Below are 24,679 nucleotides of genomic sequence, written 5' to 3' on the forward strand. Positions count from 1 at the left end.
CAATTATTGACAATAATTTTATTTTCTTACTTCATATACAACTTCAGGTAAAACAGCTCCAATAAATGATAGTAGTATAAAGTGCATCAAAGAGTGACTACTAAAAACTGAATTACCCACCTAACTTTTAGTTCACCTTATATATCCCGAATCAATCCGGATTTCTAAATTAAGCACAGGGTAGACTGACCTCAGAAGAGTTGCAACACAACTCTTTTTTTTTGACTATACAACATATGGCTTAACCTCCTTGCAAAGATTTATTATAACGAGGGTTTTCACCTTCAGTTTGTTGACCAGACCAGATGTAGAAATCTGGTTTCTAATTGGCTTTATTCAAAAGTTTGAATCTAATTTTGGTAGTCAAAAAAGTATCATTTTTTGCTTGAAGGAAGATTTGTACCAAAGGTAAAAAGTATCATTTTTTGCCTGTTATAAAACTTGTACTAAAAAAGCACAAATCCTATGAGATGATTAACTTTTACTTTAAAATCTTTATATGTATAAGAGATTCTTATTTTAAAACTTTCTAAAATAAATGAATGAGAGATTTGGTTTTGAGTTCTGAAAGGGGGAGAGGGTTTGCTGGTCCATATGTTACATATCCCCTATCCCGCTGTAGATTGACGCCCTCGTCAATCAGAACATTCCCTGTCCTTAAGTTTTATTTTTCTTACAGTTTCTTATTGTCAAAATATTTTTATTTTAATTCTTTCACCACAAAAATGATTATTTAAAGAAAACGTATATATTCCTACACCTTTAATTAACCTACACCTTACACTTGAATTACATTAATACATCACTTGACATTAATAAGGTATATACTTGAATACCTGGTTTCACAAAAAATTGACATTTAAACTTGTATTTCGGTTTGCTGGTACCATTAGTGGAATTTGATCCCACTTCGATGTTTTCTATACCTCTTATTATGTCTGGTATTTTGTTCGTTCGCGTTGCAAGGTTAGATACAATTCTTGTTGTTTGGGTTTCAATCGTGGCGGTTTGCTGTGTGTATGAGGAAATACTGGTTATATCTCTCGTTTCAACCTTCGTTGGTTTTATTTCAGATAAATTTATTTTGTCTTGTATTGGTTTGTTTTCAGCCCTGTTAACTTGTTTTGGTCCATTCCATAGTTCTTTGAAGAAATTCCATACAGTGGGCAATTCGTTCAATAATGCATATTGTCCATCGTAAAATTTTCTTTGTCTAAGTTGGGTCTTTATTGGCTCGATTGTATTTTGGGTCTCTTTATCGATATCCGAGTTTTGGTTTTCGTTAATTGACCTTTTTTTTCTTTTTTCAACGGCTTTTCCGAGTCCTATAGCTTTATCAATTTCGGCCATTCTTGTATCAAAATCATCAACTATTTTTTTTTATTTTGACTTTGGGGTAGGTAGGAGATGGATAGTTAAGGGAAGGTATATCTTTCTTTTCTTTGTTGTTGCTTTTGCTTGCTTGCAGTCCCTTGTCTGATTTTAGGAATTGAAAGATTGATTCCTTTAATTCATAGGTATTTTTCTCTAGCCGTATTACTTGTTGAAATAAAGTTTCGAATGGTTTGGGGTCTAGTTTCATAAATATTTTCCACGCGTTGTTACTGGTCAGAAGTGAGTTTTCATGCTTGAAAATCACTCCATGTTTTATGATATCTTGTGTGTTGGAATGGATGCACAGGGTCAGCAATATTATTATCACCTTCATTATTTCTAGAAGAGTTATTTCAGTGATTAGCATAAATAAGTTTTTTTTTTTTTTTTTTTTTTTTTTTGGGGGGGGGGGGTTAGCTTTGGAGTTATTTTTTTTTTTCCTTTACCACTTCCACTTATATTAGGTGTTAATATTGTTAGTATATAACACAAACCGTCTAAGGTAAATTAATTTTTTCTTCTCCAAGGAAATAAATAATTTGTTTTTTCTACATATTATTTATAATTTACATTAAAGATAGGCCCTTTTTCATCAATTTCTTTAAATTCTGTTTTTAAAGATTCACGGGTCCTAAAATTTACTTCTAGTATATGGTCGCTGTTTTTTATATTAATATACATAAGATAATCAACAAGACATTTTGGTATTTTAAAATTTTCTAACGTATGGTTAATGTTAAATTTTTGCATAATTGTTCGTATTTTATTTCTACATAGTCCTTTTAGACTTGTTTGATTAGTTGTATTGTAATTTATTTTATATTTTAATAATTTATAACCAAAAGAGGGATTGACACCTTCTACTATAGTTTCCGATACGATGATGTCTGTTCCTGGAAAAATTTCTGACCATAAGTATTGTTCATTTTGGTATAAACGTACCGTTAGTTTCTTTAGCGCATCGTAATCTTCTCTACGTAAAACGGGACATCCCTTTAAGGGTTCATTTTCTGTAATGTTAACATATTTGTTGTAAACTGAGATAATCCAGTTTGATTTAATAGATGATTCTAAGTCTTTTTCTACTATTATTAATATGAAATGTAAGGGCCAGATAATTGTGAAGTTATTTACATCACAAAAAATATCTAGATGTTCGATAATTAGTTCTTCTATTAGGGGGTGATTCTTCTTGGTAATTTTGTCAAGTATTGTTTTAAATGTTATTGATGAGAATTTTCTTATATACTCATAACCCTCCTTAACTACTTCTTCTGAAAATTGACAGTTTAACGTTATGTTCATTATATCCCTGATTAAATGGTTTTTAAATATGATTGGTGTTCTTAAAAATTTATAATTTAGATTCTTTACTGCATCAATAATTAAGCTGTTCCACGTTGCTTCGTTTAATTCATAGTTAAACCTGTATAAATCGGGTAAACTATAATAGGTAGTACTAGGTTTTTGTTCTAGGAGGTTATATTGTGTTTCATTTTTTTTTAGATTAGGGTTACTTCGTGTTTTTTTATAGGCATTTTGTTAGTTTTATTAATTAAGCAGGATATAACAATTTACCTGTTATTGTGGGAATAAGTTGTGGCTTATCTAGAAATAGTATTATATTAAATTAGAATTTAAATTAATTTATTTTTATAGGGTCTTTTATTAAAAAATTTTTTTAACAAAGTATATTATTATTTATACGCAATTCCAACGAAATCTTGCTTCAAGATAATAATGGTCTGATCCATTTTGACTATTCGGTAATGGTCCTATTTTTAAGCAGTCCTTGTATGTTGGGAGACGAAGTCTTTCTAATAGTATTAATTCTTGTTTTTCATGTTTGTTGAATTTTTCGTCAATATTACTGTAGAGAATATAGTCAACTAAGTTGTGACAAGTCGAATTCAAACGAACTTTTGGAAATTCATCTGAATTATAAACACTTTTAAAGGCAAATTTATGCGTTAATGTACCGGATGAAAAAAATTCTTCTTCAATGCAGTTATCACGTTTTAGTTCTTGTAAGTATTGACAAGAATCAGAAATATAAAGCTCCTTTGGGAGGAAGGTTTTCCCAATTTTTTGTGAACCACAGTTAGTTAATTTTTTTATATCTAGATGTTCATACTTAAGCCTTCCTTGGCTTAAAAAAGAGTATAATCTGCTTGAAGGGGTGAAATTCAAATCACCACAAAGGATAACTGGAGGGTCGTTAGTTATTTTGCAAGCAACGCGGTTAATTTCTGCTAGAAGTACTTGGAGTTGGGCTAAACGCACATCTTCTCTTTTGCGATTGTATAACAAATGCGTGTTTACAATGCATATCTGTTTATCCGGGTTCTTAAATGGGGTGAGAATAGAAATAAGTGCAATGTTATCTCGATTAAGTAAATCTATTCCGTTCTTTAGCATTTCTAAGGAATGATTTTCTTTTAGACTAAATTTACATTTTTTAAAAAAGGTGGCACACCCATCAATCTTTTCTTGGGTTTTTTGTTTAAACACTCCGTCATACCCCTTAGATTGAAAATAGGATAAGTAGGTATTATAGTAGTAGTCAGCATCCACTTCCTGTAAGCATACAATATCTGCATTTGACGTTTTGAATTGGTTAAAAAGTCTTTTTTTTTCTATCTGGCCATTTTAAATGTTCTTCGTTACAATTATGGTACAAATATGGCATTGTTTCGATATATCCTTGAGCTAGTACATTATATGACATAATTGAAAAATCTAAAGATTGAGTTTCTTGGTTTTCTTTTGGCATTTGACAACATCTTGGAGTTTCCCACTTTCTAATTTTCGTTAGATTCATTTTTTTTTTTTTTTTTTTTTTTTACAATCCTTCCCTTTTTTTGACTTAGTACCGATTTGTTTTTGTTTTACTAATTATTTTTGGTGTTAATTGGTATTATTATTAAGCAGTATATAAGTTTAAGGTTACCTGTTTGGCTTGGTATTCAGTTGATGATCTGGAAATATTATGGTGTTAATTTATTTATGTTAGAAGGACTCAGCGCATCGTAACCATTCTTTGGACATATTTATTATATATATAACGATGTCTTGAAATAGTTAATATTTTAAGCGTTAATTGGATTCATAGGTAAATTTAATGGTTTTTTATTTAATGAATATAAAGTGATTATATTTTTTTTATTTTATTTTCTTAAATGTAAACGATTTATTTGACAAAATAATTTAGTTTCAAATAAAACTTTTAACCTACCACTGAGATGTATCGCTGTGATTGGTTACTTCTTTAAATGCCTCAGGAGAAGCTTCATTGTAATTGGTTAATTCAAAGATGGGTGGTAACTTTTCTTGACTTCTGAGATCCGCTAGGCGTTTTTTTTTTTTTTTTTTTTTTTTAAATTCTTTTAAAACTGCTACAGATCTTTTAAATGCAATTATACTTTTGTCATGCGAAAAATGCTTGTAGGGTGTTATAATGCGCAAGTTCATTTCTTGGTTGTAAAAATTATTCTTACATTAGTAGACGTACCTTAAGGGTTATTTATTATACAATGCATGCATTGTATTTTTTATATGTTACGAGTCTATTAGATAAAACGTCTATTTGTGAATTTCACTTTCACACGTAACTGGCAATTTTGCCTTTCAGAGATCTGTAATTTTGCCAGGTTGCAAAATATGTTTTGTTTTCAATGCTAGTACGCGCAGATTGAGTTGTTCATACTTTAAGATTTTAGGATTTATACTATAATAGAATCGGCATTTTTTTTTTGCAAGACGAAGCTAAAATTTGGTAAGATTTAAATTTTTGTGCTTTTATTTTTTTTTTGTTGCTGTCCTTTATTTTTTTGTGTCTGTTTGGTGATAAAAATGGATTGAGCTTTAAGTTGATTTCGTAAATATAATTATTTTAAAAGGATAAGAATTTTTATACATAATACAAAAAGGAGTTTAATTTAAAAGATACCCTAGGTTTTTTTTTTTTTTTTTTTTTTTTTTTTTTTTTTTTTTTTTTTATAAGGCTTATAATTCTTAAGTTGGTTAGTCTTATTCACAGACATATTTGGTTTGTGAGATGCTTATTTTTATATTTGTAAAAGAAAATTTTTATTTTTGATAAACGGCATACATAGGTTAGTTGCTTTGCCGTTAGTGGCGTAAAGGGTTATTAAGTTTATAGCAATGATATATTACCTGTTAATTGTATTATCTATTATATATTCTCGTTCTCATTTCTTCCAGATTTCTTTAGTTGGTTTCTTTGTTGAATTTGATTTCGGATAATATTTGGTAATAATTTTCTTCGTTTTTTGGACTATTCATGGAACAGAACTGAATGCTTTTTGCGGTTTCGAATCCAAATTTCATGTTTTTAAAAATAGACGTTATTGATGGTGGTAGTTTTTTTGCCATCCTTCTTAGCCTCGTGACTTTTCTGAGATTTACTAACGTCAAATGAGGCTTCCAACTTTCCTGGTCTGCGAGTTGTATTCCGGTTTTACTGATTTCTTTAGTAATTCTTTCTAAAAGAGGACTTAAGCGAGCTTTAAATTCTGTCTCATTATTTAACTGGGCATACAAAATTTGTTCTGAAAATTCTCCGACGCCTTGGAAGTCGAGTATTATTTGATTCTCACTGAGTTCCTGTTGAAAGGCAGATATTGCCTTCGCGAAAGCATTTTTTGTTAATTCGATTTCACTATTATTTTTTAGGTGGATGACCATTAGTGTAACGTGAAAAGTACTGTGTTGAATAAGGGCTTTCGAAAAACTAGGGTCTATATTAATCATGTAGTTTTGTACCTCTGAGGCCTTTCTTTTTATTTGCGCGCTTTTGACTTGAATTGCGAAAAAATAATTTGGTGGTTGGTTACTCATTTTCCTTGACTTTCTTGGCAGATATCGCCCGGTTTCTAAAAAAATCAAGTTACATTAACTTAATGGTTTTTAGGTTGGTACTCTAATCCAATTCGTCTGAACCTCCAACGCACAATGTGTCGAAAAGTAATACATTTTGTATCATAGCCTTTCTATCATTATGCCTTGGAATATTCCAACTCGGAAATAGAGTAGTAAAATCATAGGAGACAATTTTTATTTCTGCACATTAGAAGGAAAGAAACGAGTAAAAGAAACTAATTTATCGATATTTTACTGTTTAAAAGTGATATTAGTTAGATAAAATTTGAACAATCTAGTTCATGGTCATTTGAAATATTTATTATTGGCCCTTGGCTCGAAAATTGATTTATTTCAGATTTTAACAGGTGTGGAGTCATAAAAGTCAATCGATATTCCTGGTTATTATTTCCACGAATATCTTCTATGTGTAGTAAATACCGTTTTAGGGTTTCAGGAAGTGCTAGGTTAGTTAACGTATAGTGAATGTTGGTTTTTTTCATCATAAAGCGTATGTTTTTTCTACACAATTCCTTTAGACTGGGGTTATTTGGAGTAATACAAACTCTTTTGAAAATCAGTTGTTTGTGAAAACATAGCGGGCTTATGCAATTTATTATTTTTTCATATATTAGAATATCCTTTCCTTTTACTAGTTTTGACCCAATGTTTTCGTCTATTGTATAAAACTTAGTAATTAAGCGTTTTAATAGCTCGTATTGTCCTAGATATAAGTGATGAATAGAGTTATTAATCCAGTAATAATTTACATTGTTATTTTTGTAGATTTTAAGGAGTAGATCTTTGTTAAATAGCTTATAATCTACCTCCATTAGCATTTCTAAGAACTTTGAAGGCCAAGGTAGCTCGAAATTTTCTTCTTCAAGTGGTGTTAACCAAAAATTTTCACATATTAGGGACGCGATTAATGGATATTTCTTTTTGGGGATTGAGCAAAGAAGTACTGTAAAATTGTATAGGGCGAACCTGTGCCTGTATCCGTAGTCCTTTCTCATTACCTCTGGCGAAAAAGTACTTATTAGTAATATGACCATTATTTCAATTATCAAACTATCGCTAGGTATAATTGGAACGTGCAGTAAGGAACGAAGTAAGTCGTAACGCAAATTTTTTACTGCATTTTTTACTGCTGATTCTAAGATTTTTTCGTTCGTTTCATGGTTTATTTTTGAAAGATCTGGTAGACTTGGGGTTTTGTTTGGAAGCAAAAAGTTTTGTCTTGAGGGTATTTGGTTTATAACGGGTTCTAGGGGTCTTAGAACATTTTCTAAGGTTATGTTACGCGACATTTCCTCCGGTTAGTATAAGCTGTTAGTTGAGTGAATTTTTACCTGATTTGGTTCCCTCTGGTTACAGATCTAAAAAATATTATTTGTACTTTAGAATTTTAAAATTTTTGGTATGCAAGTTGTTTTTGTAAGCGTCTTTTTTAGATTGTTTAGATTTTTTTCGTCTTAAGAATATTTTATCCCCTTTAACGGCATATTCTTGTGTATTCGGGTCGTATAAAAATTTGGCATAATGCCGTATTTCTTCTAATGGGTGGTGAACTCCTTCATATTTAGTACAGTTTTCATTTTCTTCGATTTTATAACATATTTTTGGGTTTTTACATTTATCAATTAGAAGAAGGTCAGTTTGTGTCGGCCCCTTGCAAAACCAGTAACAGATATTAAATTTTTTCTGTAGTTTTCTTATTTTTAACTGTAAACTTGTCAAGTTAGTCCCTTTTTGTCTTTTGTTTGAGTATTTGATTTTTACTTCTCCCCTTGCGGGTCGATATTTTGGGGTATTAGCTAATTTTAACCCAAATTTATACGTGTGGGGTTTAAATTTTGTCAAATCGTAATTTAGGTACCAACTTTCTGCGTATATTTCCTTACCGTTTTCATCTTGGACTAGCATAGCGGCCGAATATATTATATTTTCCTTGGCATGAATAATTGAAATAAATTCCGTATCTATAATTCCCTTTGCCATATTCACGGAGAAAAGATATAAGGAAATAATATAAAAAAAATATTTAAGTGCGATCTTGATACTGCCGGGAGGATGAAGTAGATTCGATGCCAAGTCTGAATGCCTGTTAGATGTTGCAAGTTATAGCTATATTAATGTCGTTTTTTAGTTACACGTTAATTTATTTGAAGCCACTAAATCTATTTAATAGTGGGGAGGCGAACCAAGAATATGCCTGAAAGGAGTATGATAATTATAAAATTGCAAGGTAAATTAGAACAAGTTTGGCTATGACTACAGTTTACGAAGACGCTTGTTGTTATTGACTATTTGTAATAATATATTTGTTAAGGCTACTAATGAGTTTTTATTTACTATTATTTGATGGTTATCTCCCCAAGCTGTTTTGCAATATTTTAGTTTCTATGGTATATAAAGTGATAGCGATTCCTATAGGGCAGGTGTTAGTTATCGTTGTGTTAATAAGCTCTTGCGTTACGGAATTTTTATTGCGGTGGGCTATAGTAACAAATTCTTGTTAAATAAAATAGTTTTGTGACTTACTCACAATACTGAGTCCTTTTTGTTGAACCAATTCTTCAATCGGAGTTTATTAAACTTTTCTGAAAAGTACCTTTTTTTTTTATTTATGGATTTTATTCGGAGTGGTCTCTTGGCGAGGAGCAAAAAAAATTAAGTCAATTTTCTCTGAGTCATAACCCGATGCTATCAATAAATACATCGAGTTACCCCTCAGGAAAAATCAAATCGGCCTGTCTTTTTTCCTTTATTTTATCCAGGACTGATAGATTTTTATTTTTCTTTTATTAATAATCTAATTTATCTGGTTTTTTGACAACTCGGCCTGACCTTGTTGTTACCTTCTCTTTGGTAGACTCGGTTTTTTTTCTTTGGCTTTGCTAGCGATATCAAGTCAAACTTTTTATATTGTTTTTTAAGAAATTTTTGACCTTTAATTTGTGCCTTTTTAGCCTGGGCAGTTGCACTCTGTGGTCTTGTTCCTTCCACATTTTTGGGCTCATTTGTGCCTGATTCACTCTCAGTATCTGAGGAACTAGTTGTAGATTTAGTATCTGGTTCTCTTGAAGTAGAGGTTTGAGATTTAGGTGTAGATCCAGCCTGACCTTCGTAAATTTCTTCTCCTCGTGAAGTAGAGGGTTTACTGATTGACTCGTCCTGTTGATCTCTGGGCTCGGGAGAATTGAACGATTCTTGTGAGCTTTGGGAGGATTCAAATGTTTTCTTGGGGTGCCTCCACTGCTTGAAAGCCATGTCCTCCGGAGGGTGAGGAATTGTTTGCATTAAGGTTTCCTTCCAAGATACCCAGTCCTTTGGTTTTGCCTTTGAGACGGTTATATCGTGATATTGTTGCTCATCAGTAACTGGATTAGTATAAAATGTACTCTGTCTAGTCTTAATTGGGTAATTAATGATATCCATTGCTTCTCTTAATGTTTGTTTTTGGGGCTGTTTGTCCCTTTGTGACTCTATGTCCCCAGGTGTCTGTATAGCCTTATTTAATTCATCGTGTAACGATATAGGTCTGTCTATTGGTGAAATAGGTTTCACCAAATTGTCGGGGAAACGTTTTGGGGGGTAAGGGGTTGAAATTTTATCTGGAAAGAATTGTGACTTTGGAGAAATCGTATAGTCCAATTCTTCTGATTCTTCACTGGAAAATGAATCGCTATTCCTCCGTCTCCGCGTAACGGGGGTACATTTTGGGGGGGTAACCATATTTGTCATGGTTAGAAATTCATTAAATTTTTCTTCGTCACTACTGTTTTCAAAATATCCTTGTTTGAAATTAAAAGGTTTAAGCTCACTTAGTCTAGAGCGAGGTGGTTCATTTTCGTCCTCCGAGGTATTTGATGTTGAAGGTTGAGGGGTCCATGTTTCTGTGAATTTTGCCCTTTTTATACGACTAACATGGGCTTTATAAGTTTTCCCCGTTTGTGGTTTTAATAGTTTGAATGTAACGTCATTATCATATTTCTTAATTATTCTATAGGGGCCAGCGTACCTGTTAGAAAGCTTCTTGCCTTCCAATTTGGTTTCATTTTTTAAATAAACACAATCTCCTACTTGAAAATTGATTTCTCCTTTAACATTTGGAATATTTTTGGCCTCTTGTTGTCTTTTTGATTTTTCTATTTCTTGTTTTACAAGTTTGTAAGTTTTTCTCATTCTATTGATAAATTCTTGCTTATAATCTTGAGAATCATTATAATATTGTCTCGATTCTATAATTTCCTTATAAGGGATTCTAAAGTCTCGTCCGAATAATATGTAGAACGGGTTATCATGAATGACCTGGGAGTAAGCGGTATTAATTACATTTGTTAAATAAGGTAAGGCTTTATGCCAATCTCTGCGATTTTCTTTCGTATAAATGCTTAAAATATTAGAGAAAAGTTTGTGCCTGTTCTCGATCTTCCCGTTGGCCTGGGGGTGATAGGGGGTCGATACCAATTTACTTATTTGAAGAAAAGACATTAAATCCTTAGTTACTTTCGATACGAAGTTAGGGCCGTTGTCGCTTAATACTGTATTAGGAATACCGAAATTAAGGAATATTTTAGCGAGAGCTTTCGACGTTGTATAGGCGCTTTGATTTTTTAGTGGTTTAGCAAAAGTGAAACCAGAAAAGTGATCAATCACTGATAGTACACAGGTGTGTCCTTCATTAGACGTGGGTAGTCCTCCACTAGTACCATATAAATCAAAAGAAACTATATCGAAGGGGAACCGGGCCGTAGGAGTTCTTCCTGTCCCTGGATTAGGGTAGACTTGAGGATTTTTTCTTAAATTACATGTTTCACAACTATTAACGTAATTTTTTAACTTTGTTAAGGCTGAAGCAACGAAAAAGTATTGTTTTAACCTATGGAAGGTCTTCTCTATTCCTAAGTGACCTCCTACGTCAGAATGAAAAAATTCAAAAGCGGGTTTTTCCAAAATTTGGGGTAACACTGGTATAATGGTTGTTTGATTTCTTTTATTGTTATCGGTCATTATTTTACATAGTATTTTTTCATCTAAATCGTAATAATAATTATCAATTTCTTTTTTAAAGGATTTCATTTCATTGGGTAGGTCTCTATCATATATGAAATATTCTATTAGAGCAGCACAAATATTATCTTTCTTTTGATGTATTTTTATATTATTTAAAGATAGTGGGTTGTCTTTGTGTTCTTCTTCTACCAAATTATTGGTCTGCATTTTTAATTTTTTATTTTTCGGAGCATGTTTTTCTTTTACCGTGTTAATTTCTTCATTTTCATTTTCTAAGGGAGCATGGGGCGTTTTGTTTTCCTTTAAGATGTTCAAATTCATAATCTAAATCTTGAATTTTTAATATCCATCTCGCGAGGATTCCGGACGGTTTTTTGAAAGTCTGTAGGTATTGAAGACTTTTATGATCGGAACGTAGTTTAAATTTTCGTCCAACCAAGTAATGTTTAAATTTTTCTAAATGGTGGATAATTGATAATAATTCAAGTTGTGTCGCAGAATAATTGCTTTCTCCTGGGGTAAGAGTACGCGAAGCATATGCTATAACTTTTTCTTCCCCGTTTATTATTTGGGAGAGAATCGCCCCAATCCCCTTGGTTGAGGCATCCGTAGTAACAACGAATTGTCCTGTTTGGAAGTCGGGTAAACATAATATAGGTTCTGAAGTTAAAGCCTTTTTTAAATGATCTAATGAATCTTGAGCTAATTTAGACCACGTAATTTTTTGGGGGTTCCCTCTAGTGAGGTCCGTGAGAGGTTTTGCTACTTGTGCGTAATTTATTATAAATTTTCGAAAGTAGCTCATTAATCCTAAGATTCCTCGTAATTGTTTAATTGTTTGAGGGGGTTTTATATTTTTAACAGATTCTATCTTTTCAGGGTCTGGGGAAATTTGTCCTTGTGTTACAACTACTCCTAAAAATTTTAGTTTGGTTTGAAAAAGATTTACTTTTTCAGGTCTACATTTTAAATTGCCTTCTCTAAATTTCCCAAACACCTTTGCTAGGGTCACTAAATGGTCCTCCGCGTCTTTGTCCATAGCTATGACGTCATCAACAAAATGAATTATGTTATTTAGGCCTCTTAGTAAATGAAGGAGGGGTCTGCACAATGCACTTGAACTAGTTTTTAGTCCAAATGGTACTCTTAAATATTCATAAGAACCACATTCAGATGTTGAAAAAGCTGTTTTAAAAATATCGGCCGCTTTTATTTTTACTTGATGATAACCTTGTGTCAAATCTAAGGAAGTAAATATTTTATTTTTATTTGATATTGAATCTAGAATTTCGTCTATTCTAGGTAGGGGAAATTTGTCACTTACTACCTGTTTATTTAAAGCTCTATAATCTACCACTAGTCTAAGATCATTATTCTTTTTCGGGACTAAAATAACGGGGGCAGAGTATGGGCTTATGCTTGGCCTTATGATTTGATTTTTTTCAAGTTCATGTATTTTATTTATTAGCCATTCTTTATGCTTATAAGGAATTCTGTATGGTTGTTTTGCAACTGGCGGCCCCGTGGTTTGTATTGCGTGTTCATAAAATGGGATAAGTCCTATGTCGTCTTCAGATGTCGAAAAGACATCTTTGTATTCCCATAATAAGTTGCATAATTTTTGTTTTAATGATACATCGTTTATGTGACTTAGTTCGAATTTTTCAAGAAATTGAGATCGCGTCAGTGAAAATTCTTTGTCAACGTGAACATTAATATTATTCACTAAGTTCTTTTCCAAATTTTTCCAATTATTAATGTCGGATTCCGATACTATTTGTATCTCTACTAAACATGTACCTTTACTTAGGGTGATTAGGTCGTTTTCGTGGGTGTTCGTTACCCAAATATATCCTTCACCCTTTTCGTAATTTATAATTTGTTCTTCGCAAACTATATTTTTCGGGAGATTTTCCGACGGCGATGCTACCCAAGTTTCATTTTTATCATTAACTGGTTCTAACATCTGAGATATTTGGACCCTCTGCATTGATTTAGGGGGAATCTTAGTTTTTCTTACAACGAATCCATAATATTTTTCGTTATGACTTTCTTTTATTGAGTTGAGGATATTATCTTCTGGGTTTTTTCTGGGAGTTTCTATATTCGCTAGTTTTTTCCATAAATATGAAATTTCTTGAATTTGTTTTTCTCTATACTTTTTCATGTGGCCTATGTTTTCCCTTACCTTGTTTGCTTGTATGTTATTTATTTCTGATTTGGTTTTTGTCGGATATATAAACTTTGAATTTGCTACATCTAATAATATTTTATTGGCTTTTAAAAAGTTAGCGCCTATTATCGCTTCGTATGGAAAATTTTTACAAACTATAAATCGAGTATAGAAATTTCTGTCATCTTTGCGCAAGGTTAGGTACACAGTGCCTTTTACATCCAGGTCGTGTCCCGTCACACTTGATAAATTGGGACATATATTGCTCATTCGTCGTTTAATATAATTGGGTAATTTGTTAAATACGGATGTATTTATCACATTTACTGTTGCCCCTGAATCTATAAGGGCTGAGAAATAAATATTTCCTGCATTAAAATTTTCAAATACTGGTAACATATTATTATTATTTGCACTTAAAAATGGTATAATCACTGGCAGGGACCTATATATTATTTTGCCACCAAATTTTGGTCCTATGAATTTTGGGGGCTTGAGTCGTTTCCCTGGGGTTCCCAGATTTCGGGTGTAGAGTTTTCATTAGTTCTATTCTGGTTTTCTTGATCATTCATTGAAGTTGAGTTGTTATATGGGTTCCGTCGGCTGATAAAGTTACCTCTTGTATTTCTGTTCCAACCATTGTTAGGTTGGTTTGTCCTTCCGCGATATCCTCCGCGATACTGATTCGTACTGCGTTGGAAATTTTGGGTTGGATAATTACTTCTTGTTAAAAAGGTGTTCCCTCGATTGCCTCTAGGGGCGTACCCATTATAGTTTGTCCCCCTGGATAGATGGTTGCTCGATCCCCTAAAATTCGGGCGATAATTATTGTTTGCAAAACAATTTCTTGCGATGTGACCTAATCGGTTACAGGCGTAGCATCTTAGTGGTTCAGTATTGGCTTGTGCCCTTATTTGATTATTGGGGGCAAAGCGTACTTGTCTTGAAGGTGTGGTGGTTCGAATTTGATTTCGAAGCGGTTTTGGCGATGATTCTCTAGAAAAAAATCGCGGAGAGGGATCTCTTGATTTTATAGCTGTTTTATTTTCTACCGCATTTATTGATAGTTTTTGGTGCTGCAGGACTATGGAATCGATTTCCACGGTGGTCTCTATTTCCTGAACTGCCAGTTCTAAGTCGTCGATTTTTTTGGAAATTAAGAGACGATATAGTTTTGGGTTGAGTCCCTGTTTAAATGCGTTTAGTATTATTTTTTCATACAATTCCCCTTCACCTGGACCGTATCGCGCTTCTGTTGCGATTCTGATCTTATTTAAATATTTTCTTACGTTCTGGGTCTGTTCGAATGTTACTAACCCATGTTTTAGTTTGTTCAATGAACTAGTATCGATGAATCTCTTTTGAAAAGCCTGTTGCAATAACTTTATTGAGTTAATTGTTGAGGTGGTTTCAGTTCCTACGGTATTTTCAATTTGTTTCAAAAATGTCAAAGCCTGTCCTTTTAGTCTTAAGAGTAGCATGTTTTTTAATGCATTTAAGTCAATTTTTGTCATTTCAACAAATTGTCCTAAATGGATGTTGAATTGATCTACATCTGTATCCCCTTCATAATCAGGTAATGATTTTGCAATTTCTACCGAAGTTGCAATAATTTGTTGCGCTTTTAATAGTTCATCTTGTTCCTGAGCCATATTGGTTATTTTAATTCAGTTTTTTTTTTCTTAAAGTTCTGCCGTATATAAGATTTTTGTTTTCATTTAACATTTATTTATATTTAACTACTGAAGATTTTAATTATTTTAAGATGGGGTACACACATAAAATACATAAGTAGAAGTAAAACTACACTACACTTAAATAATGTAAAATTAAATACACTTAAAATCAAAAAATAATTTGTGAATAATCATATTTGTCTAGGGTAGCAGGTAGTCATGTTGTTAGGCATATACAGTTCCTTTAGTGTCTTTTTTTTTGACGACCGCGCCAAATGTTACGGGGGGGGGTTTCTTATGTAGTTTGTTCAATTCTTCAAGTTTTACTGGTTGCTTATAAAGTCTACTTGATTTCTTATATTGTTTAAGTTGTTTGTGGTATGGGAGCCTTATAGTTAATGGATATAGATTGGGAGGGTTCTTTTGACCAGTCTCTATAACCTTGGAGACGAATTCATCATCATGACGTTTAGGTTTGCCGAGATGGGCAGATTCCCTTGGGAACGTACCAGTAGACAATAGGAACTGTACTTGTACCTTAACTCAAAGACAAACACAATTATTGACAATAATTTTATTTTCTTACTTCATATACAACTTCAGATAAAACAGCTCCAATAAATTATAGTAGTATAAAGTGCATCAAAGAGTGACTACTAAAAAACTGAATTACACACCTAACTTTTAGTTCACCTTATATATCCCGAATCAATCCGGATTTCTAAATTAAGCACAGGGTAGACTGACCTCAGAAGAGTTGCAACACAACTCTTTTTTTTTGACTATACAACATATGGCTTAACCTCCTTGCAAAGATTTATTATAACGAGGGTTTTCACCTTCAGTTTGTTGACCAGACCAGATGTAGAAATCTGGTTTCTAATTGGCTTTATTCAAAAGTTTGAATCTAATTTTGGTAGTCAAAAAAGTATCATTTTTTTGCTTGAAGGAAGATTTGTACCAAAGGTAAAAAGTATCATTTTTTGCCTGTTATAAAACTTGTACTAAAAAAGCACAAATCCTATGAGATGATTAACTTTTACTTTAAAATCTTTATATGTATAAGAGATTCTTATTTTAAAACTTTCTAAAATAAATGAATGAGAGATTTGGTTTTGAGTTCTGAAAGGGGGAGGGGGTTTGCTGGTCCATATGTTACATATATACAGGCCGGTCCATATGTTACAGGCCGCGCCAAATGTTACGGGGGGGGTTTCTTATGTAGTTTGTTCAATTCTTCAAGTTTTACTGGTTGCTTATAAAGTCTACTTGATTTCTTATATTGTTTAAGTTGTTTGTGGTATGGGAGCCTTATAGTTAATGGATATAGATTGGGAGGGTTCTATTGACCAGTCTCTATAACCTTGGAGACGAATTCATCATCATGACGTTTAGGTTTGCCGAGATGGGCAGATTCCCTTGGGAACGTACCAGTAGACAATAGGAACTGTACTTGTACCTTAACTCAAAGACAAACACAATTATTGACAATAATTTTATTTTCTTACTTCATATACAACTTCAGGTAAAACAGCTCCAATAAATTATAGTAGTATAAAGTGCATCAAAGAGTGACTACTAAAAAACTGAATTACACACCTAACTTTTAGTTCACCTTATATATCCCGAATCAATCCGGATTTCTAAATTAAGCACAGGGTAGACTGACCTCAGAAGAGTTGCAACACAACTCTTTTTTTTTTACTATACAACATATGGCTTAACCTCCTTGCAAAGATTTATTATAACGAGGGTTTTCACCTTCAGTTTGTTGACCAGACCAGATGTAGAAATCTGGTTTCTAATTGGCTTTATTCAAAAGTTTGAATCTAATTTTGGTAGTCAAAAAAGTATCATTTTTTTGCTTGAAGGAAGATTTGTACCAAAGGTAAAAAGTATCATTTTTTGCCTGTTATAAAACTTGTACTAAAAAAGCACAAATCCTATGAGATGATTAACTTTTACTTTAAAATCTTTATATGTATAAGAGATTCTTATTTTAAAACTTTCTAAAATAAATGAATGAGAGATTTGGTTTTGAGTTCTGAAAGGGGGAGGGGGTTTGCTGGTCCATATGTTACACAAGACTGAGTGTTGTCATTATTGAGGCATTGTCTTATACTGGTAAATAAATTTGAAGAAACTTGAACTTTCTTGCTGAAGGTCTTGTGTGCTGTTTGTCCAAATTTCAATTGATTTTTCCAATTCTAAAACAACATGAGTATTACTTTTTGATTTTTGCCACACAGAATATGATACAAGGTCTTATATACAAATTGTTTTACTGGTACTGCCTGGTTCCTCCATGAAGAAAACATTTTTGTTTCCAAATATTATTAGGATCTTTTAAAATCTGCAAAATATTGTCTATAATTTCTAGCTAGTTTTCCAGCAGAGTTTTCCACACACTTTCTCTATTAGCTGCTTAAACACTAGAATTTAGATTTTCAAGTTTTGGTCATTTTTGTAGGTCATTTACACAAGGCATTCCTGACAGTTCCAATTCTTCTTAACCATCCAGTGGTTATCATTGAAATCAGGGCTAGACAATGCTTTTGTATATGCTATTAATGATGCCATTACATTTTGGCTTTTGGTGAAAAGATTGCTAGTTGGTCAGAATTGTTGAGAAATGGATTTTTTGTGCAGAATTCTGGAGTTTTTCAAAATTTCTGGGTGAAAATCTGTAAATGAAGACTTTGCTTTTGCCAGTATGTTTTGATTGTTAGGAATAAATAGGATAAAATAAATGTAATGACCATAGTTGAAATTTGATGATGAAACTAGACTCTTATCAGTTATGACTTGCAGGGCTCCCAAGAGCTTCCCTGGATTTCTATTGAAATATCCTATATACAACATTCATAAAAGAAACTGTAGGGCTAGAAACAGAGTTCTTAAACTTAATATGTGGCTAAAATACTTCAATGCACTAAGTATTTGTATTGGGTTTTCTTGGCAACACTAGTGTTGGTACAAGTGATGGATCTATTGTAAGGGCAGGAATTATAACCTTTTTGTATTAAAATAAGATAAACTGAAGAATGTTGCCAGCCTTAAAACGATTATATTACTTGTAAGGTGCTTCTCTTGTCAGCAAGCCAAGGGTGTAAGTAGGCTTCTTATCAGGGAAGGAAGTAAGATGTGAAAACAGGAAATAATCTATACTCGTGTCAATGAATGATGTGGGTGTGCTTCTTGAGAAGGGGTGGGCCTTGCATTAACAAGACACATTGCAGATTAATTAACAAATTCAAAACCAGGCCATGGATAAGCATCTTAGGGAAATTGGCGCCTTCCTATCTCACATACCCAATGTCATTACCCTAAGGTTTAAATAGTCCTTGTGACAACATAAGATACCTTGTCACTAAATTGTATGAATTTTTTGCATGGATGGTCTTAGGAATGTGAAGACTAAATGTATTCATAAACTCAAGTCAGAACAACCTGCACAAGTTCATGAAGCAAACTCTAATACTATGTTTCACTCTCCTAGAAGCAGCAGAAAAATTGATAAAACAATGGAAAGCTGTGCAAACCTACTTCTGGATTTTGTCCCTAGGACAATTTTTTTGTTATCAAATGGCTGTCAATATAAGAAAATAGTCTTGTCAGTTAAGTCAAAGCTGCACCTTGACATGTATAGCTCTACCCATATAGAGACTCCTGCAGATATTTTTAGAATGATGAGCATCTAAAAGGATTTTGTAGTTTTGTGTTTAAACTTTTCAGAAAAAAATTGTTTTAGCCTTACTTTTAGATCTGGTTTTTGTCTTTTATTTGTATTTTCTTGTAGAAGTTGAAGATGCTTTACCTAGTGACCATGATTTTTAAGATGCTCCAAACCTTGTTTTGTCTCTTAAACATAAAGATATTGCTCTGGATAATGGTCCTGACGTTTCTGAGTCTTGTAAACTTGAGCCTAACAAACAGGAAGATTGTTTTCCTAAAAGCTAGTGAATGAAGCTTTAAAATATATCATATATAGTTTTCACTATAAGAAGTTTTCACTATAGAATGTAAATATAATAAAAACACAATTCAAACAAAAATATGAAATTCATTTCTTTTGTATTTAGATTCAAAAGTTATCTTATTTGTATGAAGAACAATTTTGTTTTTGCAATATAAATCTAGAGGTATATACGAAAAATCAAATTGAACTTTATTAATTAAAAGGAATGTCAGGGTTTTATCAGGTATGAAATTCTGCACAGTTGAAATGAAAAATAAAACTTTTAAACTAGGATAATGTAAATTTGATGATTACACTTATGAATATAATGAAAAAAGGTGAGGTGTATATGTCTGTAGGTGTCCTTTTTAGCTATTTACAAGAAAAGTCTTGTAATTAGAGTCCTAGGTATGTGTTAATCTTAAATTGTAAAGGAAAGAAATTCTAGTGGTGACAAGAGACCTTGATGATTCAGAAGCAAGTGGTACAATAAAAATCCATTTATAAGTCTAAAACTCTATATATTTCCACGTGTTGAAGCCCTAGCAAGACAGAAATAATCCTCATAAAAATAAAGCAACGATTCATGGCTGCTAACAATCATGTTTTTTGGTTCTTAATCTGTAAATTGCTGATTGTATATTATTCTCTCAATACAATTACAATTCATGCACAAGATAACGAAAATTACAGCCTTAATCAAACAACTAATCTGAAACTATTTTGTTCTCTGTTGTTTGGTCTTAAACTTTAGCAGATAAAGACCATCTCTTTAAAAGTTTTATCTGATGTAAACTTTATTTCATTGAAAGTTCAGGTTTTTATTCATTTCTTATTCTAAGGGAGGAGCATGTATGTACTATTTGAATGTTGAGATTTGTAATGTAAACAAGAAGCTTTAAGCAAAATTAATTTTTTCATTTCATGTATTATTGCACTTGGATTTAATTTTTTTTTTTTACCTTTATTATTTTTTCTGATCCTTATTATTTTGGGTAAATTAATGAGAATAAGTTATAATAGTATCTTATTTTTTTCTGTCATTATATTTGTTGTGTTACAGGAGTTGAAGATACTATATCAGTTGATACCAAAAGACCCATGGAAACTTCAAATTGTACTTTATCACCTGAACATCAAAATCCGCTTGTGGATCCTTCACCAAAAAACTCCACTTTAGTGTCTGTCTTGGGTTCTCGGGATGGAGTGAGCAGTGGCAATGGTATGATTCAACCTACAACATTGTAGAACCAGTTTTAATTAGAACTAGTTATGCCAGGCACATACACAGGACTTTTTTTTGGGGGGGGAACCTTCAAAACAGCAGATATAAAGTAGCTCTTTTTTTATTTAGTAACTAAATAAATGCAAAAAGCACCTGTATCAGAAAATACAGATTAACTTTCATCTGTATAATTGTAACGGATGGGGGAAAGAAGACTGAAGCCTCAAGAGTAGGTTTTAGGCTCAGGTTATGTTCATAGCAACACATAACCAGTGATAAATCTATTATATCCTCCTGAAAGGGAAATTAACAGTGCAATATGGGTGCTGTGGGGGTAGTTCTTCTATTGTGAAAAAATTGATTTTAATGAAAAATGATAGTTTCCGAAAATTGACCCATTAAAAGCTGTACTTTATCCTGAAAAGGGGGGATAAATGCCCTAATATGAAGGATAATTCCATTTTGCTGTGGAAAGCAAACTCTCTTTACAAAATAAAAATAAGAGTACAATCACTAATAACTTCAAAGAGGGTAAAAAGTTAGACTGAAAACGGGTTAATAATTGGGCAGTGACTTGACCAGATAATTGCATGCTGTAAAATCCCAAAAAAGGCTTCACACATGTATCTAGATTCTTAATAAATGCCCTACTTTTGCCAGAAATCCAAAAAAAAAAATGGGGAAATTAAACATTTCACAAAATTTCAGGGGGGGGGGCCGAAGGCCCCCCCCCCCTGCGTACGTGCCAGAGTTATGGCTAAAGATGCATTTTCTTTTTCTAAAAGAACACAACATATTTATGCTTAGTTTTATGATTCTGTGTGTTTTTCAAAGCAAGTTCAAATGCGAAGCTCCCTGTAGTGGGATATCATCCATTTGTCCCACATCCATGAGACACATGGATGCAAGAAAACATTTGTACTTGGTTTTATGATTTTCTGTTTTTTCCCAAGCAAGTTTAAATGGGAAGCTCCCTGTTTTGGCTTTTCATCCATTTTTCTCACATCTTGAGACAACTAGAGCAAGAGACTCCATCAGATTTTGTTTGGAGTGGATGGGGGGGATTTAATCTACATGCTAGGTTTTTGTTTTTAGTCAACATTGAAAATATAATTCTTACATTATTGTGTGATATCTGTAATGACAAAATATTATCTTTTGCTTCTTATTTTTTATTCTCTTCTCTAAAAAAAAAAACAACTTTTACTTCCTGATTCAATACACTCAATTTTTTAAAACTTTTTTGGAGATTTTTCTGGTCATTATTTTTTAAGATGACTTAAAATCTAGAGCGTGATTTGGATATAAGATGCAATAGAAAGGTAGAAATATTGTATCTTGCAGGTTTTGGATTTTGTTACTATTACTGTAAAACTGTAATTGTAGCCATATACCTGAGAGACATAATTTTTAATTGCATTCTCGTGAACTGTTTAAATATGCTGAATTTTAGATGGAGGAGCATAATTCCTCAATGTTTGTCTCCAGAGCTGAATAATTAAATAGAATCCCCATTTTTATTGGGCTATTAAGATGTGCCTAGAACCTACTTGTCATAAAATATATCAAGATGATTTTCCTTTTGACATCTCTCACAAGAACTTTTCTGCTGAAACCAACTGTCTGAAATTTTCGTCTCTTGAGGAAGTCTCCCAAATCACAATATTATTTGGAAAGAAAAACTATTTGTTAACAAAAAGCAGAAATTTAATTTACTACAAACATCAGTTTGTTCAGAAAACAGAATAAAAGGGGGACAGGATAGCATTCCCTTACATATGTCTATCCTCAGAACCTCACTTTTATTTTCTGCTGGCTATGAGTTTTGTGCTTCAATGGCCCTTGGACTTTCGGTAATTTTTCCGCGAATTTATTCTTCTAACTAAACATAATACAAAGTTTTTGGCTTTGTTAGATTCAGAAAGTGTGTCTATATTGAATTTACACGTCTTTCTAGTAAAATAATTTTAGAAAATGAAGAGGGAATAGAGGAAATTATTTTTTATAAGGTCATGATAACTATGATAACGACACTGATAAGGCAAAATTATTTGCCTCCCTTTTCTCAAAGAAGCTAACATCAAAAAACCAAAATATCACCACACAAATCATGACAAATCCTATTTACCAGCCCCGACCAGGTTCAGAATATATAAACCATCCCTTCTCGATACATGAATTGAATAATGCAATTCAGCATATCAAGGCCAATGCTACAAGTAGCTATGATAATATACACCCTATATGGATAAAGAATCTTTCCCCTTTGTACAAACAGGAGCTCCTAAATTGCTATAACCATGCATGGGCTACATCCACATTCCCTAATATCTGGAAATGTTCATCTCTTATACCAATTTTAAAGAAAAATAAACCTAAACATGACCCTCAGTCATATAGACCCATAATGATTACCCCAGTGCTGGGAAAATTAATGGAGAAAATGATTTACCATCGGCTGCTTTGGTTTGTTGAGAAGAATAATCTGATACCTCATACTCAAACTGGCTTCAGGAAACACCACTCATCAACAGATGCTTTCATAGTGTTAACAAATGCAATAAATGAATCCCTATCAAAAAATAATGTCTTAACTGCTGCATTCCTAGATTTTGAAGGAGCTTATGATAATGTTGACCACCAGATTCTATTAGTTAAACTTACAAACCTTGGACTACCCCCCAAACTTGTATCCTTCATAAAATCCTTTATAGAAAACCGAAGTTTCATTGTTTGTGTAGGTTCAGCCTCTTCACCCAAAACTCCAATAACCAAAGGCCTTCCACAGGGTGCAGTCCTGAGCTGCCTCCTATTTTCACTTTTTCTGTGGGACATGAACCTCCCACATACCAATCTACAGTACGCTGACGATCTGGTATTATGGGCAACTGGCAATACCTTCGAGATTACGCATTCAAAGTTGCAAAATGCACTTTTCCAATTTGAAAAGTTCTCCCAAAAGTCCATTTTACCTACTGCACCCACAAAGTCAAAAATTATCCAATTCCACCATAAGCGAAATCATTATGATGCTAGGCTAACATTAAATGGAATACTTATCCCAGAGGACAATCAAATTAATTACCTAGGGCTCATACTTGACCAAAAACTAAATTTCCACCTCCACATCACAAATACAATAAAAAAGTGCTATAGAAAAACAAGAATAATTAAAAGGCTACTAGCCACACCTTGGGGCTGTAATGAGAAAACACTAATCCAATTTTATAAATCATATATAAGGCCCCATATTGATTATGGCCTCATAGTGTATGGTGCTTGTGCTAAGACCCACATGCAAAAAATCGAAACGACACAAAATGATATAATTCGTCTTATATTTGGTCTTAGGAAACCAACAAAAACTAAGTTTCTGCTTACTGAGAGTGGACTATCACCAATAAATGAAAGAAGAAGATCTCTACTAATTAAGTACCTTACAAAAATTGAAGCCAATGATTCTCATACCCTGCATAACTGGTTAAGAAATCCATCTATGTTTAGAGGCGTTGCAAATGAATATGCAAATATCCAGAAGAAGTTCCCAGTGCCAGTAAAATCTATTGCACCCACATTCCCCCAAACCCCCCCTTGGAGTTGGTCAACCCCCATAATAAAGACTGACTTCTCAAAGTGGACCAAAGAACTTACCCCCATTTCTTTTATTCAGAAAAAATTTGCCGAACTAAATAATGTTGCTTATAAAAATTATTTCCAAATTTTTGTAGATGGGTCCAAAATGAATGAGAAAGTGGCAAGCGGAGCTTTCTTCCCAACCCATAATATCGCTTTAGGAGAGAGATTACAAGATAATCCATCTGTAATGTCTGCCGAGCTAAACGCCATAATCATGGCACTAGATTTCCTCATGGTTAATGAATATATGAAAGTTAATATTAAAAATATTATAATATATTCTGATTCTTTGGCAAGCCTAGAGCTTCTTTCGTCAGCTTCTCAAAATAAGATGGATATTGACACATTTCTTTGTCTTAGGATTATTGATATTTTTGCTACAAAAGGTATTTTAACTCATATACAGTATATTCCAAGCCACTCAGGTATAATAGGTAACCATAAGGCAGATGAAATAGCCAAAAATGCTTTAAATATTGACCAGCCAAGTGGGAGACCAATCCCCATTAGAGATATTTACCGCTGGAGATTTACAGAGGTACTGATAATTAATAAGAATCCTACCCCATCACCTTTCCCAAGTAAGCACCTTTCCAAGATTTATCATAGGATTCGGTCAGGTTCAAATGGGCTAAATTTTCAGGCATTTTCATATCAGATTCCTAATTCAAGTGGCGAAGTTCCCTCGTCCCCCCTTTGCAGGTCATGTAATCTTAAGAATGAAACAATAGATCACT

At 32.8% G+C, this 24,679-nt stretch overlaps 3 protein-coding genes across 6 annotated transcripts in view; 1 reads left to right on the forward strand and 2 right to left on the reverse strand.

Annotated features, from left to right (window-relative positions):
* The window catches only part of LOC136025413 (uncharacterized), a 73,974-nt gene extending 62,241 nt beyond the window's left edge, over nucleotides 1-11,733 (reverse strand). For both annotated transcript variants that reach the window (XM_065701432.1, XM_065701431.1), the window contains exon 1: nucleotides 31-11,733. In XM_065701432.1, the coding sequence (XP_065557504.1) occupies nucleotides 9,076-11,595 (2,520 nt within the window). In that variant the 5' untranslated portion in view covers nucleotides 11,596-11,733 and the 3' untranslated portion in view covers nucleotides 31-9,075. The remainder of the gene's footprint in view (nucleotides 1-30) is intronic.
* LOC136025414 (zinc finger protein 883-like) overlaps nucleotides 1-24,679 on the forward strand; it is a 34,231-nt gene that overhangs the window by 5,763 nt on the left and 3,789 nt on the right. For 2 of the 3 annotated variants that reach the window (XM_065701433.1, XM_065701435.1), the window contains exon 2: nucleotides 20,145-20,303. In XM_065701433.1, the coding sequence (XP_065557505.1) occupies nucleotides 20,183-20,303 (121 nt within the window). In that variant the 5' untranslated portion in view covers nucleotides 20,145-20,182. Of the gene's footprint in view, nucleotides 1-5,057; nucleotides 5,150-20,144; nucleotides 20,304-24,679 lie in introns of those variants that run through there. The other variant, XM_065701434.1, reaches the window with a different exon arrangement.
* LOC136025565 (protein angel homolog 2-like) lies at nucleotides 3,076-8,256 on the reverse strand. The gene is made up of 3 exons (XM_065701593.1): nucleotides 8,160-8,256; nucleotides 7,083-7,276; nucleotides 3,076-3,951 (listed from the first exon to the last, which is right to left on the reverse strand). Exons 1-3 carry the CDS (start codon nucleotides 8,254-8,256, stop codon nucleotides 3,076-3,078), a joined length of 1,167 nt encoding a protein of 388 aa, XP_065557665.1.

This window comes from Artemia franciscana, chromosome 3, assembly GCF_032884065.1.
Source record: "Artemia franciscana chromosome 3, ASM3288406v1, whole genome shotgun sequence".
Classification (NCBI taxonomy): Eukaryota; Metazoa; Arthropoda; class Branchiopoda; order Anostraca; family Artemiidae; genus Artemia; species Artemia franciscana.

What these genes read in the sequence shown, in the direction of transcription:
- LOC136025565 (XM_065701593.1), bottom strand. Translation starts at nt 8,256, where the DNA reads ATGGCAAAGGGAATTATAGATACGGAATTTATTTCAATTATTCATGCC. An exon ending in GCTAGTCCAAGATGAAAACG is followed by an intron (nt 7,277 to 8,159) that starts GTAAGGAAATAT and finishes CTTTTTCGCCAG; the next exon opens with AGGTAATGAGAAAGGACTAC. An exon ending in TCTTAGAAATGCTAATGGAG is followed by an intron (nt 3,952 to 7,082) that starts GTAGATTATAAG and finishes GTATGCTTACAG; the next exon opens with GAAGTGGATGCTGACTACTA.